Here is a 16,823-nt window from a genome sequence, read left to right as displayed (position 1 = left end):
CAATCTCAACGCTATGCGTTACAGGGAAGACATCCTCCTCCCTCTTGTGGTACCCCTCCTGCAGGCTCATGATGCTCCAGCATGACAATGCCACCAAGACAGGAATGTCAGTGTTCTGCCATGGCCAGCGAAGAGCCCGGATCTCAATCCCATTGAGCACATCTGGGACTTGTTGGATTGGAGGGTGAGGGCTTGGGCCTTCCTTGGTGGAAGAGTGGGGTAACATTTCACAACAATAACTGGCAAATCTGGTGCAATCCATGAGGAGGAGATGCACTGCAGTACTTAATGCAGCTGGTGGCCACACCAGATACTGACTGCTACTTTTGATTTTGACCCCCTCTTTGTTCAGGGACATATTTTTCTATTTCTGTTAGTCACATGTCTGTGGAACTTGTTCAGTTTTTGTCTCAGTTGTTGAATCTTGTTATGTTCATACAAATCTTTACTGAGTTTAGATATATAGTATGTAGAAGTTATAATGGACCTGTATATATATTTTCTATTGTTTTTGACAAACAAATTGGTCTGAAAAAAAATCTGTGGCCCTCGAAAACCCTGTTGTTGACAAACCCAACACGTGCAGATAGCTGGCAAGCAAGCAGGCAGGCACAAACACTTACACTGACTTACACACAGACACACACACAAAAACAAACAAACAGACAAACGATCCTTTCTATCACAGTCAATCAGTGTGATTTTGTCTCTTTGGTTAAACCACACAATTGCAATCCATGTCAATCCAGCGAACCATGAAATATGAAGTTATTGGAGTAAAGAAGTTATGATGGAACTGTTATGTTCAGCAGAGCGGCATGTTTTCTTGTTTGAAGTTTTAAAAAATGCAAATGTGATTGCTTATGTAAGATTCCAAGATTAAATTTGTCCTCCGAAAATCTTATCTCTTTCAGTAGTTTTTACACTCGCAATATATAAATACTTGCTGTTCTAATGCAAAAAATGACTTAGACCTTTATGCTCTCATCGTATAACTATTTAGGCCCAGCATTGTCCTTATTCACACGTTTCAGCTCCAATGGGAAGAGAGACATATTTGTTGAGTATGAGTCACAACTTCCTGCTTTCTAGCTCGCTGGCTCTAAAATACCTTCACTGGAAGAGAAATCCTACGCACTTAATTATCCTGCTTTCAAATATTATGCTCAGAGTGCCATTTCTGAGTTGAGTAACTCATTGTTTGTCTAACTAGCCTGTTCCTGAGGTATTAGAGATGCTATTAGTGAGCTAAGAACAGAATAATGCAACAAGTAATTAAGTAATTGCATTATGTTTAGTAAGTGTTTAGAACATTTGGAGAGAGATGATGTTCTTTTCCTCATGTACAATTTCAGGGGTTCCAGCTCTGTTCGTGGCAACATGGGCAGTTGTCCGGGCAACACTGGCAGATGGAAGGTGAGTGAGACACTCGTCCAAATTTAGTATTTAGGTAATTAATGTAGATACAGTATCTAATAGCTATCTTCAATGATCTTCTCACCAGATGGAATCCTCCAGCTATGGCCCTTGCAAGCACCTTGGCAGGCTTCCATTATACATACCCTGCTCTTCATATGCACTATATAAATATGAATTTATGTAGAGTGCCCTTACCAGTAGCAAGTGCACCATTTCTCCTCCAAGGAATTGGGATGCAAAACATCATAATATTCAACATCACAATAGTGAATACATTTAAATTAACATCACCACAGTGAATAGATTTATCTGTTTCATAGCTTTCTAGATAATTATATTGGTTTGAGCATTTTGTACTTACTTATATAGGCCTTTTTGTTCTTTGTGGAACATAGGCCATCGATGTATCGCCTCCATCCCTTTCATTATTTTGCTCTCCACTCCAGGTGTTGCCATGTCACACCCTCAGCCTTCATTTGAGCATCTGTACCAGCATGATATGTTGGATGAATCTAGACAAACTATTTAATGATTTGAGTCATCAAAGGTCAATTAGGGTGCTTATATTTGTCCTGTTTCACACATGTACAAGTGCATATCCCATTCCCCCTGAGACACCCTCGGAGAGTGAGGTCAGGGCCATGTGCGAGACAACACATGTACGAGACAAATTCTGCTGGCTGGGCAACAGGTTTTATTCAGACCTGGTGCCAGGATAGAGTGACTAAGGGGGCAGTTGAAATCTGCGAGTGGGCACAATATTTTGGGGTTCTTGCATTGGAATGATATTTCATTATCAAAACCTGAGAAAAACTAAAATCACACCCAACAGGCCATTCAATGCTGAGCCTGCGCTCTGAAGCCCCGCCTTCCTGGCTATAATTCATTACCTTAATTCTTCGCTCTTCAGCTCGCCTGAAAGAAGAATGTGTCAAGCAATTTAAACACTTTTTAAGTACTCGAAGAATAGATTCAGCTCCGACTTAGGTGTCTGTTAGTGGGGAGAGTGTACTCGTCCCCCTAGATGTTGCGAGTTTGGTCTTGGTATTGTTTTTTGTGTTCTGTTAAAAGCTCACTACTTTCTGCTCTGCTTGTGTAGCCAGTGCTTGAGTAAGATGGCCAGTGGTAAGACTAAGTTCAAAAATATTTCCTGGGATTCCCTTCATTTAGCCATCTGGTGCTACCAGGTTATGGCGAGTTAATGAATGTAGAGGGTATGGAGGAGAAGGGGTTGCAATATTTGAATGAGCCAGTTTCCCCAGCAAGGTTGTTTGGCTCGGCTATGGAGTACTTACTGGCCTTTTCGAGGAGAAACATAAACAGGACGCAGCTCTTCCGTGACTTTTCCCATGAAAATCCTTTGCGGAGGCATCTCGGCAGTTCCCGAGGCATGAAGGAAAAGGTCCAGGCCAGAAGCGGGTTTCCCCGGGTCAGGGGGTGGCTTCGAGGTCAGTTTATGACCATCTTGGTGCTTCTGGGTAACGGCAGATGTCTGGGTTGAAGGAGAGCATGGTGAAAGCAGATTCTTCCATGGTTCGGGGAGTGTAGCAGACCTTGCGACCCTAGCTGGAGGCCATGGGAGGGGGCGTGTTCTCTGGGCCCTCCTGCCCAAGCATTAACTGTGGCAAAAGTGCTCACAAGTGGCTCGGTCAATGGGGACAAGTTACTAGCTGCCGAAGTCTCCAAACCCAGTGTGGGCCTGGGGATCAGAACGGCAGTACCACGAAAGCAGATTATTCAGGGGTATCGAGAGTGCAGTATCATCTAGGTGTGGGAATAATAAACACAGTTCCTTCCCCACGATCAGACACATGGTTGTCAAGAGTGGTGGATATGAAACCAAGCATGACATAAAAAATAATCAGCCTCCGTAGTGGCACAGCGGTCTAAGGCACTGCATCGCACTACGTACCCGGGTTCAATCCTGGGCTGTATTACAACTGGCCTTGACCGGGAGTCCCATAGGGTGGTGCACAATTGGTCCAGTGTCATCCGGATTAGGGGAGGGTTTGGCTGGAGGGGGAGCTTTACCTGGCTCATCATGCTCTAGCGACTCCTTGTGGTGGGGTGGGCTGATCTCGGTTATCAGTTGAACGGTGTTTCCGCCAACACATGCAGCTAGCGGGTGGGTGTTAAGAAGTGCAGTTTGGCTGGTCATGTTTCCAAGGATGCATGACTTGACCTTTGCCTCCCGAGCCCGTTATGGCGTTGCAGCGATGAGACAAGATTGAAATTGGGGAGAAAAAGGGGGTAAAATATACAGTGCCTTGCGAAAGTATTTGGCCCCCTTGAACTTTGCTACCTTTTGCCACATTTCAGGCTTCAAACATAAAGATATACAACTGTATTTTTTTGTGAAGAATCAACAGCAAGTGGGACACAATCATGAAGTGGAACGACATGCCGGTCCGGATGGCAAAGGTGGAATTCTTGGATGATGTTGGGATCTAGAATATCGTCCATTGGAACTCAGAACGCAGCGCCATCTAGGAGTGATCTGACGGCATAGGCGGGGCTCCCCTCAATGTCCAAGGGAGGCGGAGGGGTGTCGGGGGGTGTTGTGAGGAATGGGATCAGCCAGGGGACCAGGAACCACAGGACTGAGGAGGGAAACCTGAAAAGATGGTGAGATCCGGTAGTTAGCGGGGAACGGCCCTACAAACTGGGGACTCAGCTTCTTACAAGGCAGGTGGAGTGGGAGGTTCCTGGTGGAGAGCCCTTTCTGACGGCGGACGGGGCGCTCGAGTCTCGTGGGCATCGTTCCATACCTCTTCTGTGCGCCTGAACCATTCGTCCACTGCAGGAGCTTCGGTCTAGCTTGGAGTCCACCGAGCCAGGGCCGGCTAATAACCCAGAACACACTGGTAGGGAGTCTGCCTGGTGGAAGAGTGTTGCAATGAATTCAGCCCAAGGAAGGAAATAGGGCCCAATCCCCCTGTCGGTCCTGGAAGTGACTCCTCAGGACCATCCCTAGCTCCTGGTTCATCCTCTTCACCTGCCTGTTAGATTGAGGCCGGTACCCGGAAGTGAGGCTGACCATGACCCCCAGCTTCTCCATGAAAGCCTTCCAAACATGTAATGTGAATTGGGGGCCACGATCGGAGACGATATCCTCCGGAATGCCATAGTGTCATAAGACCTACTGAAACAGTGCCTCAGCGACCTGGAGAGTGGTAGGGAGACCAGAGAGAAGGATGAAACGGCATGATTTTGAGAATCTGTCCACAACCACCAAAATGGTGGTGAAGCCATCAGAGGAGGGGAGATCAATGACAAAATCAGTAGATAGATGAGACCAGGGATGCTGAGGCACGGGAAGGGGAAGGAGTTCTTGCTGGAGCGCACCGGGGAGATTTAGAATGAGTACATACTGAACATAAATTGACATAGTGTGCAACGTCCTGTGCCAAAGTGTGCCACCAGTATTTCACAGAAAGGGAGTGAGTGGTGCGGGTGATACCTGGGTGTCCAGCAGCGAGGGATGTGTGTGCCCAGGTCAACAACTGATCTCTCACCCCTGTGAGGACATAGATGCGCTACAGAGGGCAGGTGGCAGGAGCGGGTTCCCCTCTCCTGAGCCTGGCGGATGTCCACATCTATGTCCCAAAACACGGGACCAACAATACAGGAGGACCGATTGATGGGCTGGCAGACACTCACAGGGCCTCCACTGACGTGGAACCACAGGGTACAGGAAAGCAGATCATGTAACACCCTGGTCCCCAGGTGGTAATCCACCTCTCTGACAAGGAGATGGTAGGATTATGGAGTTGGAGCCACGGGAGGCCAAGGAAGACACCGTTGAAGTTGGTGCCCCTCTTGGCCGCAATAGGGACAGAGCCCTAACTGTCTCCTGATGGCATCGCTCAGCCGCGGGGAGGTATGTGGCCCCAACCTCCATGGGTTCAGGCTCTTACTCAGAATGGTCAACGAAGGAGGGAGAGAGGTGATGGGGGTGCCGACGCTCCCGAAGAAGGTTATCCAGATGGATGGCCATCGAGGATGAGCGTGTCCAAGGTTAAATTGTCGCCTCGGTACGCTAACTCCATCTGGACCTATTTGCAAATCCTCTTCTGAATAGGGTGCAGAGCTCTGGCTCATACTCCGCTGTGGTCTGGCCATCCTGCCATAGTTGGAGTAGGCGCTCACCCCCATCTCTGCCCTCCGAGGGTGGATGGTCAAAGACCCCCCTGAACCCTTCATAGGAACCCAGCTCCTTCTCTCCCAGAAAGCCATAGCCCACTCCAACGCCTGTCCGGTCAGCAGGGAAATAACCGTGGCAACTTTGGACCTCTCGGTGGTGGGGGCTCCCATCTGATCATAGAAACCGAGGGAGCACTGGAGTAGGAAGCCACGGCATTTGGAGTGAGACCTGTCATATTTGTCCGGGAGGGACAAACAGGCATCGCTGACCTGGGCAGACTGTTGGATGGGCTGGGGTGCTGGCTCGCTGGGTTGACTTGTGGTAGAAAATTCTCTGCCTGTTGGAGGTGACACCCTTGGGGAAGGTTGAAACATTGAAGAATGCAGAGGACCTCATCCATAGCAATCCCCAGTTGTGCCAGCTGGTCGTGGTGTTGGCAAAGTAGGTGTCCCTGTTCGCTGACCATCTGGGAGATGTCCTGATTAACTGCTGCTTCCCTTTGTTGAGGTAGTATTCTGTAACGTTGATGCAGGGTGTCAGGAAACAGGTGCAGTTTGTGAGTTAATAATAACTAACATAGAATGATACATGACAAGTGAAACGTCAGGAAGTAATGAAGTCCAGGTGTGACTGATGATGAGACGCAGATGTGCGTTAAGATCGGTTGCCAGGACCGGTGGCAAGTAGACCGGCAATGTTGAGCGCCGGAGAAGACGTGACACCATCATTCACTTCCCTTCATTCACTTCCGGATGTTTACTCGAAAGATCCCTTCACCTCATTTTGTTATAGCATCTTTGTTCTGACAGACAGTTTACGTGACACCACGAATGCATTGCATAATGTTAACAAACATGGCTCCACACATAGCTGGCAAATATCTTAGCATTAGCTCATCATAATCAGTACAACCTTCAAAGAAGTATGTTACACACATATGTGTCCATTGCAATCTATGCAATAATGCATCATTTGTCACCAGTACTTGAAAACGTGAATAAAACAGTGAATACATTATGCATTATACGGTAGGTATGCGACAGTAGGAACGACAACACGATACACAGAAAATTATTAACTTACTTTGATAGGCATGCATACATGTCCAAAGTTATTCTTTGTAAAGAAAACAACAATGAAGGCAATCTGAGCGCCAGCCGGAAAATTTGCAGGTGGGAAAATGTTTTGCAAGAATGTGCAAATGTCTGCATACTTGATCTGGGGAACCACTGGGGAAGTGCTTGGGCTTTCATGGGAAGAGAGAAGTTTTTCTGGCTCAGTAACGCACGCCTCAAACATAAATTGTCTGCAACAGTGAAATGGGCTACTTCAAAGTGAATTAATGAGGAGGCGGAAGACACTTCAATTCAAACTGTAAAAAATAATAATTTGAAATTGACAAGTTGAAACATTAGCAAGCAGTGTGTCTTGGTTTGAGGGCCGTGTGGGTTAACTGTCCTGTTGCGTAACAATCACATTTTAGTACAATGAGTGCATTCCGACATAACGCACATAAAAAACTCCGGCTGGTGCAACCATTAGAGATATTTGGAACTCACGCGTGAAAAGGTTTTAAAGGAGTATCTCCTTTTCAGAGCTCTTTGGTGGACATTTTGCTTTTCTTGCAAGAGCTCATTTCCACATTGAAGGGCCTTTCATTTTCCACATTGAAGGTTTATATGGCAGCCATCTCGACATGTCATGTAAGGATTAATGGCTCTACCCCGGGTTCACATCCTCTGGTGCCTATGGCACCGACATGGCTTTGGTCCTGGATGCTCTGTGTAAGCCTCCGTTTGAACCATTGGAGTCTGTAGACCTGAAGATCCTTTCCTACAAGACAGTCCTCCTCATGGCCTTGGCATCGGCCAAGCACGTTGGGGGATCTCCACGTGCTATCAGTACACCCTAAAAAAAGCGAGTATTCCAGCCACTCTCTTCCTATGAATCGGTTGCTAATAAATGTTTTTGGACAGAAAACATGCAGCTAGGGTAGGATGCTCTTCTGTTCCAAGATCGTCAGGAACGGTTGGAGGCGGAGGGGGCTGTGGAGCAATTATCCTGGCAGCACCAGGATAATGGGGGGTGGTACGCAGAGCTAGCTGGAGCTCAACAGCTTCATCGCTGCTGGGCTTGGCAGAGGCTTTGGTGGTTTCATGCTGCTACTGCTGTTCTTTGCTCTCAAATCAAATCAAATCACATTTTATTGGTCACATACACCATATTTAGCAGATGTTATTGTGGGTGTAGTGAAGTGCTTGTGTTCCTAGCTCCAACAGTGCATTAGTATCTAACAATTCACAACAATACACACAAATCTAAAAGTAAAAGAATGGAATTAAGAAATATATAAATATTAAGACGAGCAATGTCGGAGTGGAATGAGTAAAGCAGCATGTAAACATTATTGAAGTAACTAGTGACCAGTGATTTCATGTCTATGTATATAGGGCAGCAGCCTCTAAGGTGCAGGGATTGAATAACCGGATAGTTGCCGGCTAGTGGTGGTTATTTAACAGTCTGATTGAGATAGAAGCTGTTTTTCAGTCTCTCGGTCCCAGCTTTGACCACTTGTACTGACATTGCCTTCTGGTTGGTGAACAGGCCGTGGCCCGGGTGGTTGATGTCCTTGATGATCTTTTTGGCCTTCATGTGACATCGGGTGCTGTAGGTGCTTAGAGCTAATGCTTTTTAAAGCAAGATAATTACAGGCGGATGCATTATATCACATTATTCACAACGCCTACCAGCGTTTTTCTCACTTTTTATAAAAACCAAAAGGAGTCATACCTAACCACCCAGTGACTTTCCATAGCACCCCTACACACACGCACACACTCCACATTCTGTCCATGGTGCTGATACAGCGCAGTGGAGATACAGATTTCACGCCAGGGCGGCAAGTAGCCTAGTGGTTGGAGCATTGGGCCAGTAACTAAAACGTCGCCGGTTTAAATCCCCGAGCCAACAAGGTGTGTGTGCTCTGTCGATGTGCCCTTGAGCAAGGCAGTTAACCCTAATTGATCCTGTAAGTCGCTCTAGATAAGGGCATCTGCTAAATGACATATAGGAACTTAAATCTAGTCTGAAAAGTTTCAACTGAGGGGTCTAAGCCCCCTTTTAAGGGTCACACAGTTTACCTGTAGCCAATTAGCTAAACAAAATAGTTGGTCAAGGCAGTTATCATCACACAAGCTTACATAAATGTCCCAAAAGGAATATGAATCCTATTCTGCTTGTCTATTAGTCATGGTAATTAATTTCCCCCTGTTGTTACTTAGCACCTTCCTTAATTAAGGACCGGAGCTGGGAATTGGCCGCCTGCTGCAAATGTTAGCTGAGGAAATCTGAAAGTGCTTGCTTTATATTTATTTAAACCTAAATGACACCCTGGGCTATATTCTTGTTTTCTCTCTCTCTTTCTCTCTCTCTCTCTCTCTCAATGTTTTTCATCAATTATTCTCTCAGTAAGCAACCTTAAGAGAGTAAGCATTTGTAGAAAGGGCAATCATTTAGAAAAAGAGACAGCTTTTGAACAAGGCTGTGTAAATGGATCATTTTAATTTCTGTGTTCTTGGTATGTTTATAGATGATGTACTTTTAATACACAACTTTTTAGATGTATCTTCATAGTTAACAATACATTAAAGATATAATCCTTAATGGTGAAACAGCCACATCTCTTTGCGATATTACAACAACAAAGAAGTTACTGCAAACAACAAACGCTGTTTTCCCCCTCGAACATCATTGTTTGTGTTGTGGCGGCCAGTGGCGCTGTTTCCCCCTACTGAGGATTCCATCTAAGAATTTTTCTGTCATGGATTACTTGCAGCCAGCTTCACTGTCAGTTTTAAATGAGACCGCCTAGTTCTAAATCAAGTGTCAACTCTGTCCATTTCAGACACACTGCTGCTCAGTGCAGAAAAAACACAACTGCAAGGTTGAATACCTCAAATCGCCTACAAATCCCAATTATGGCTAGCTATCATACCTAAATGTGGCACATTTTTGGAGTGAGAATAAGACTTTTGCAGACTTTTTCAAACAGCTTCCTATCTAATGTGTGTTCAAAAACCTTCCAAATCATGTTAGCAGAATGTCTACCCAGAATCTCCCTTGGTTCTCAGCATGACTCCACTTTGGATGGGTGTTTTATTTTCAGAGCTTGCCGTTCTGCGATTCATGAAGTAAACACCCCTAACCGGATGAAGTGTGCTCAAATAGCGGGTAAACAAACCTTTGACAGAATAATCTAAACACATTCTCACATTGAATGGGTAGGCAGGCATAGCCTTTGCCATTGGCCTGACGGAACTCAATGGAGCTCTCTTTAACTGACCTGTCTGTCACTGTAATGAATATGGAGGAGTCTCTTAATGGAGTTCATTATCCTATCCCAGGAATGTTAAGTGCAGTTCTCCAGCTCACTGCATCTCTCTCTCTCTTCACCTCTTTCACTCTCTCCATCCCTCCACTTCTCTTTCTGTTTCTTTGTTTTGATCACCCTATATGTATTCCTTCACTCCCTCTAACTTTATCCTCATGGTTTGTCGTTTTTTTAACCATCTATTTTACTCTCCTATTTTCTAGGTGCTGGGAGTTAAGTGCTGGGAACATTAAGTGGATATACCAGGTTCCCATTCTGACAGCCATCGGAGTAAGTCAGAGAAATGCTTTGCTTTTTGCCTGCAATCTCAGTCTCAGGGTTGGTGCAGCTTAAGGTTGACACGCTTCCTCAGGAAAATAGATCAACTATCCCCCCTAACTTTTCTCTCTGTTTCATAATACACAGCTGAACACCCCTGTGGCAGCGTCACGGACTGATATGAGAGCAGGAAAGGCAAACTCAGTTCACATGATAATTGCTCTTTCTCTCTCGTGCGCGTGTGCAGGTGTACGTCTGTTTATGTGTGGGTATGTGTGGGCGTACGTTTGTGCATGTATACATGTGTGCATGTGCTTATCTGACGATCCCACCAATTATTCAGCAGATAACACCCACAATGAAGTATAAAAATACATCTCCTTTCCCTGACAGTTGGAATTGAATGTCTAATAATATCATTACCAGAAAAATAACAACAACATTGTCACGAATATGCAAATCCATACAAGGAGCTGAGCAGCATCTAATGAATGTCACACAGGGACAACATGAGCTCTGAAGTCTCTAATGACCTTGGTGACCATGGTGTTACAATTGCGAACACTACAGGGCAGAGGCCAGAGAGAGGCAGGAAATGGAGATAAGAGGATAGCGAGAGATCATTCGAATTCCCAGAATATAATGGGACTTTAGGTCTATCGTAGGCATGAGTATATAATATACACATAATGATTATGATGTTTAGTACGTCTTGTTGTGTAATTTGATTCATTGATTGGTTGAAACCTTTGTTATAGAGTTGTTCTTACTTTATAATTATGACTACAGTGCACACAAATCCTTGGGAGAAAATATAGACAACCAATTAAGTATATACTGGATGTTTACAGCCTCAGTATTTATTTAGTTCAGACGACCTACTTTTTTGTCAGTGTGTGGGTTATCGGGAGCTTTAAAGATTAGACACACAGACCTGCCTGCTGAGACCCATCACCAAGCGAAGTTGTTTCAGAAGCTGAAGAAACAGACACAGTATGACGATGTCTGCTTCTTACACTGTCTATGGGGGTCTCTCGCATGAATGAAGCCAGCTAGTGAAATTTGAGAATCTTTAACTGGAAGAAAATTGCACTCTGGCAAAATATGATTGATTTTGATGGAGTTTAAACATTCAACTCTGCCCCCCATTCCCCGCCATCTCTGTGTTAACTCTGGGAAATCATATGCAGACTACGATTTGAGCAATTGTAACTCCTTTGGAGGCACACTTACAGTATCTTATCATAAGAGCCAATTTGCCAGTTGCGGCTTCCACTCCACTGACTGTCTGACTGACTTTGAAGTGTTATCCTTTGCGATGGGAGTTCACAATGCCCGATCGGATCATATAGGATTAATAACATACTGTACATAATTTAAATCCTTATGTTGTTTCTGTTCACATTTCACTTACTCGATCAGCCAGACTATGTATTCTAAAGCAGGTGCGTTGTTAAATGTTACATTCGAATTAATTTTGCCTTGTGGCTGTCTGTTTTAATCAGTTGTTCTCCCATCCTTCCTGCCGGTAAGCAGCTTTGGTCTCAGTCTCTGTTCCCTTTGGGTCTGAGACTGGAGGGAATGTATACAATTACACTGATTTGAAATGAAGGAGTATGAAGTGATTGGGATCTGAGGAGGGTGATCTGAATCTATAAGTAAGGTGGAATGAATAAGAGATCAAGGTTAAATCCCAAATGGCACCCTGTTCCATTTTTACCTGGTCAAAAGTAGTGCACTATAAAAATAAATAGGGTGCCATTTGGGACGCAATAAATAATCTGTCTGGAAGGAATGAACTGAGGTTGAGATTGGTTGTCTGAAAAGATTATATCTGTTCTGAGAATATACTGGGTCTGGGTCTGAAGGCTTTCCGTCCAGCCCTGCTACTCGTCATTTAATTATGGTCCCGGGAGAATACTTTTTAGTTAAATAGTAAGAGAAGTTGAATATTTGAATGAAAGTGTGTTAGTTCAGGGCTGGCTCGCTCTCCAGTATGGGATTTGGAAAACATTCTCACTCATATGGTGAGAATGGGCTGTCAAAGGCCGATCATATAGCTTGTCATTAGTCACATATACACGCTACATGAATGGTGAAACAAATTAAGCCCCAACAGTCTCACCAAGATGGTTGAGATGATCAAATTAAAATTCCATCCATTGCAGTCAGTTCCCACTGCAATGGATGGCACAATAACCAATCACTCTAAAATGAGACTACTGAATGTATTTTGTATTCATATTGCCATGATTTATCTCATGTAGTGATAGAATGGTGTTTAATGGATGTTAGGTTTCATTAGAAACCCCAATCCAAAAGCCCTCTCAGAATGAAATGCCTAAATACATAAACGACAATTTGCATTTTTCCAATTATTTAATTCTATTGTGGCAAAGGCATTCAACTGATTGCCACATATGTCCAAAGTAATATTTTTTTAACGCTATTCTCACCAGTCACTGAGAGGTTTTCCTCAGAGAGAAAAGATCATTCATCATAAATGGAACATTGACCTGATTCCATTTATGAGTCAGGTATATTTCTGAGTTTGGAATCGAATGCTGCCTAAACACTCGGAACATTCCTTGAAGCCAATTACAAAGCCTATAGTCTCCCTTATATTAGATGTGGAGTTCTATAACTCACACTCGTACTTGTGCTGAATTGCTTTATGTAATGATATACAATGCCTTCGGAAAGTTATTTAAACCCCTTGACTTTTTCCATATTTTGTTACATTTCATCCTTGTTCTACAATTGATAAAATAAAAAAATTACCCTATAATACCCTATAATGACAAAACCAAAAACAGGTTTTTAGACATTTTTGCAAATGTATACAAAAAAACTAAACAAAAATAGCTCATTTACATAAGTATCCAGACCTTTGGCTATGAGACTTGAAATTGAGCTCAAGTGCATCCTGTTTCCATTGATCATCCTTGAGATGTTCCTACAACTTTATTGGAGTCCACCTGTGGTAAATCCAATTGATTGGACATGATTTGGAAAGGCACACGCCTGTCTATATAAGGTCCCCCGGTTGACAGTGCATGTCAGAGCAAAAACTAAGCCACGAGGTCGAAGGAATTGTCCGTAGAGCTCCGAGACAGGATTGTGTCATGGCACAGATCTGGGGAAGGGTACCAAAAAAAAGTATTGAAAGTCCAAAAACACAGTGGTATCCATCATTCTTAAATGGAAGAAGTTTGGAACCACCAAGACTCTTCCTAGACCTGGCAGCCCGGTCAAAATGAGCAATTGGGAGAGAAGAGCCTTGGTCAGGGAGGTGACCAAGAACCCAATGGTCACTCTGACAGAGCTCCAAAGTTCCTATGTGGAGATGGGAGAACCTTCTAGAAGGACAACCATCTCTGCAGCACTCCACCAATCAGGTCTTTATGGTAGAGTGGCAAAACAGAAGCCACTCCTCAGTAAAAGGCACATGACAGCCCGCTTGGAGTTTGCCAAAAGGCACCAAAAGGACTCTGACCATGAGAAACAAGATTCTCTGGTCTGATGAAACCAAGACGTAACTCTTTGGCCTGAATTCCAAGCGACATGTCTGGAGGAAACCTGGCACCATCCCTACGGTGAAGCATGGTGGTGGCAGCATCATGCTGTGTGGATGTTTTTCAGTGGCAGGGACTGGGACACTAGTCAAGATCGAGGAAAATATTAGCGGAGCAAAGTACAGAGAGATCCTTGGTGAAAACCTGCTCCAGAGCGCTCAAGACCTAAAACTGGGGCGAAAGTACACCTTCCAACTTGACAACGACCCTAAGCACACAGCCAAGACAATGCAGGAGTGTCTTCGGTACAAGTTTCTGAATGTCTTTGAGTGGCCCAACCAGAGCCTGGACTTGAACCCGATTGAACATCTCTGGAGAAACTTGAAAATAGCTGTCCAGTGATGCTGAATGGGAGACACTCCCCAAATACAGGTGTGCCAAGCTTGTAGCATCATACCCAAGAAGACATACCCAAGATCATCAAGGACAACACCCACCCGAGCCACTGCCTGTTCACCCCGCTATCATCCAGAAGGCGAGGTCAGTACACGTGCATCAAAGCTGGGACCGAGAGACTGAAAAACAGCTTCTATCTCAAGGCCATCAGACTGTTAAACAGCAACCACTAACATTGAGTGGCTGCTGCCAACACACTGACTCAACTCTAGCCACTTCAATAATGGGAATTGATGGGAAAGGATGTAAAATATATCACTAGCCACTTTAAACAATGCTACCTAATATAATGTTTACATACCCTACATTATTCATCTCATATGTATACGTATATACTGTACTCTATATCATCTACTGCATCCTTATGTAATACATGTATCACTAGCCACTTTAACTATGCCACTTTGTTTACATACTCATCTCATATGTATATACTGTACTCGATACCATCTACTGTATCTTGCCTATGCTGCTCTGCACCATCACTCATTCATATCTTTATGTACATATTCCTTATCCCCTTACACTGTGTATAACATTTACATTACATTTAAGTCATTTAGCAGACGTGAGAAGGATTACAGGGGTGAGAAGGATTACTTTATCCTATCCTAGGTATTCCTTGAAGAGGTGGGGTTTCAGGTGTCTCCGTAAGGTGGTGATTGACTCCGCTGTCCTGGCGTCGTGAGGGAGTTTGTTCCACCATTGGGGGGCCAGAGCAGCGAACAGTTTTGACTGGGCTGAGCGGGAACTGTACTTCCTCAGTGGTAGGGAGGCGAGCAGGCCAGAGGTGGATGAACGCAGTGCCCTTGTTTGGGTGTAGGTCCTGATCAGAGCCTGGAGGTACTGCGGTGCCGTTCCCCTCACAGCTCCGTAGGCAAGCACCATGGTCTTGTAGCGGATGCGAGCCTCAACTGGAAGCCAGTGGAGAGAGCGGAGGAGCGGGGCGATGTGAGAGAACCTGGGAAGGTTGAACACCAGACGGGCTGCGGCGTTCTGGATGAGTTGTAGGGGTTTAATGGCACAGGCAGGGAGCCCAGCCAACAGCGAGTTGCAGTAATCCAGACGGGAGATGACAAGTGCCTGGATTAGGACCTGCGCCGCTTCCTGTGTGAGGCAGGGTCGTACTCTGCGGATGTTGTAGAGCATGAAGAAGAACGACAGGGTGTTGTCCAGGATCACGCCAAAGTTCTTAGCGCTCTGGGAGGAGGACACAATGGAGTTGTCAACCGTGATGGCGAGGTCATGGAACGGGCAGTCCTTCCCCGGGAGGAAGAGCAGCTCCGTCTTGCCGAGGTTCAGCTTGAGGTGGTGATCCGTCATCCACACTGATATGTCTGCCAGACATGCAGAGATGCGATTCGCCACCTGGTCATCAGAAGGGGGAAAGGAGAAGATTAATTGTGTGTCGTCTGCATAGCAATGATAGGAGAGACCATGTGAGGTTATGACAGAGCCAAGTGACTTGGTGTACAGCGAGAATAGGAGAGGGCCTAGAACAGAGCCCTGGGGGACACCAGTGGTGAGAGCGTGTGGCGAGGAAACAGATTCTCGCCACGCCACCTGGTAGGAGCGACCTGTCAGGTAGGACGCAATCCAATATAAGATATTAGATTTGGAATTGTTAGTTAGATTACTTGTTGGTTATTACTGCATTGTCGGAACTGGAAGCACAAGCATTTTGCTACACTCGCATTAACATCTGCTAACCATGTGTATGTGACAAATACAATTTGATTTGATTTGATTGATTTGATGCTCTGATTGCTTCCAAATGTGCATCAACAAGGTGCTTCAACAATGTACTGAGTACAGAGTACAGAGTCTTAATACTTATGTTAATGTGATATTTCCATTTTTTTCATACATTTGCAAACATTTCTAAAAATCTGTTTTTACTTTGTCATTATGGGGTATTTTGTGTGCATTGATGAGGAAAAAATGAACGATTTAATACATTTTATAATAAGGCTGTGACGTGAAAAAGTCAAGGGGACTGAATACTTTCCCAAGGTTCTGCACTGTACATTAACATGGTAGACAGAACCTGTGTTTTCAGTGCAGCCACTGTATGGTCTAATCTATCAACTGCCTCCTGACAGTTAAACCCATTTTCTCTATAATGGGATTATGAAGAGATATTAAGTGCTAAGAAAATAGGCTTTTCAGATAGAGCTCAAGAATGCAGGGAATTGAGACGAGATTAAAGAAGTGAGGCAATTAGTTTCAAGCAGAGGAGTTGTACTCTCTGCAATGAAGTGTCTAGTATCTCTGGCTCGGCTAATTAGAACTTTTTCCAATTGTCCTTTCAGCTCAACTTTATCCTTTTTGTGAACATTGTGCGAGTGCTGGCGACAAAGATCAGGGAGACCAATGCAGGGAGATACGACACAAGAAAGCAGTACAGGTGGGTAGATCAATGTCACAGTGACATTGGCAAAGATTTACATTTACATTTACATTTGAGTCATTTAGCAGACACTCTTATCCAGAGCGATTTACAGTTAGTGCAAACATTTCTGTAAGATGTCTGTAAGGACCTACTAGTTATTTGAATCTCTATGGATTCAAATGTGAAATTGAATTTCCCAATGAAAGTCAACTGTAGAGAAGGCATTCTACCTTGAATTATTTCTAAATG

The 16,823-nt window shown here is 44.5% G+C and overlaps 1 protein-coding gene across 1 annotated transcript in view; it reads left to right on the top strand.

The window, feature by feature from the left end:
* LOC135519574 (parathyroid hormone 2 receptor-like) overlaps positions 1-16,823 on the top strand; it is a 116,666-nt gene that overhangs the window by 87,901 nt on the left and 11,942 nt on the right. Inside the window, exons 8-10 of the mRNA XM_064944809.1 lie at positions 1,356-1,416; positions 10,157-10,223; positions 16,495-16,589. Coding sequence (XP_064800881.1) covers positions 1,356-1,416; positions 10,157-10,223; positions 16,495-16,589 — 223 coding nt within the window. The remainder of the gene's footprint in view (positions 1-1,355; positions 1,417-10,156; positions 10,224-16,494; positions 16,590-16,823) is intronic.

The sequence above is a fragment of the Oncorhynchus masou genome, chromosome 29 (assembly GCF_036934945.1).
Source record: "Oncorhynchus masou masou isolate Uvic2021 chromosome 29, UVic_Omas_1.1, whole genome shotgun sequence".
Taxonomy (NCBI): Eukaryota; Metazoa; Chordata; class Actinopteri; order Salmoniformes; family Salmonidae; genus Oncorhynchus; species Oncorhynchus masou.
This window is presented reverse-complemented; position numbering and strand designations above follow the sequence as displayed.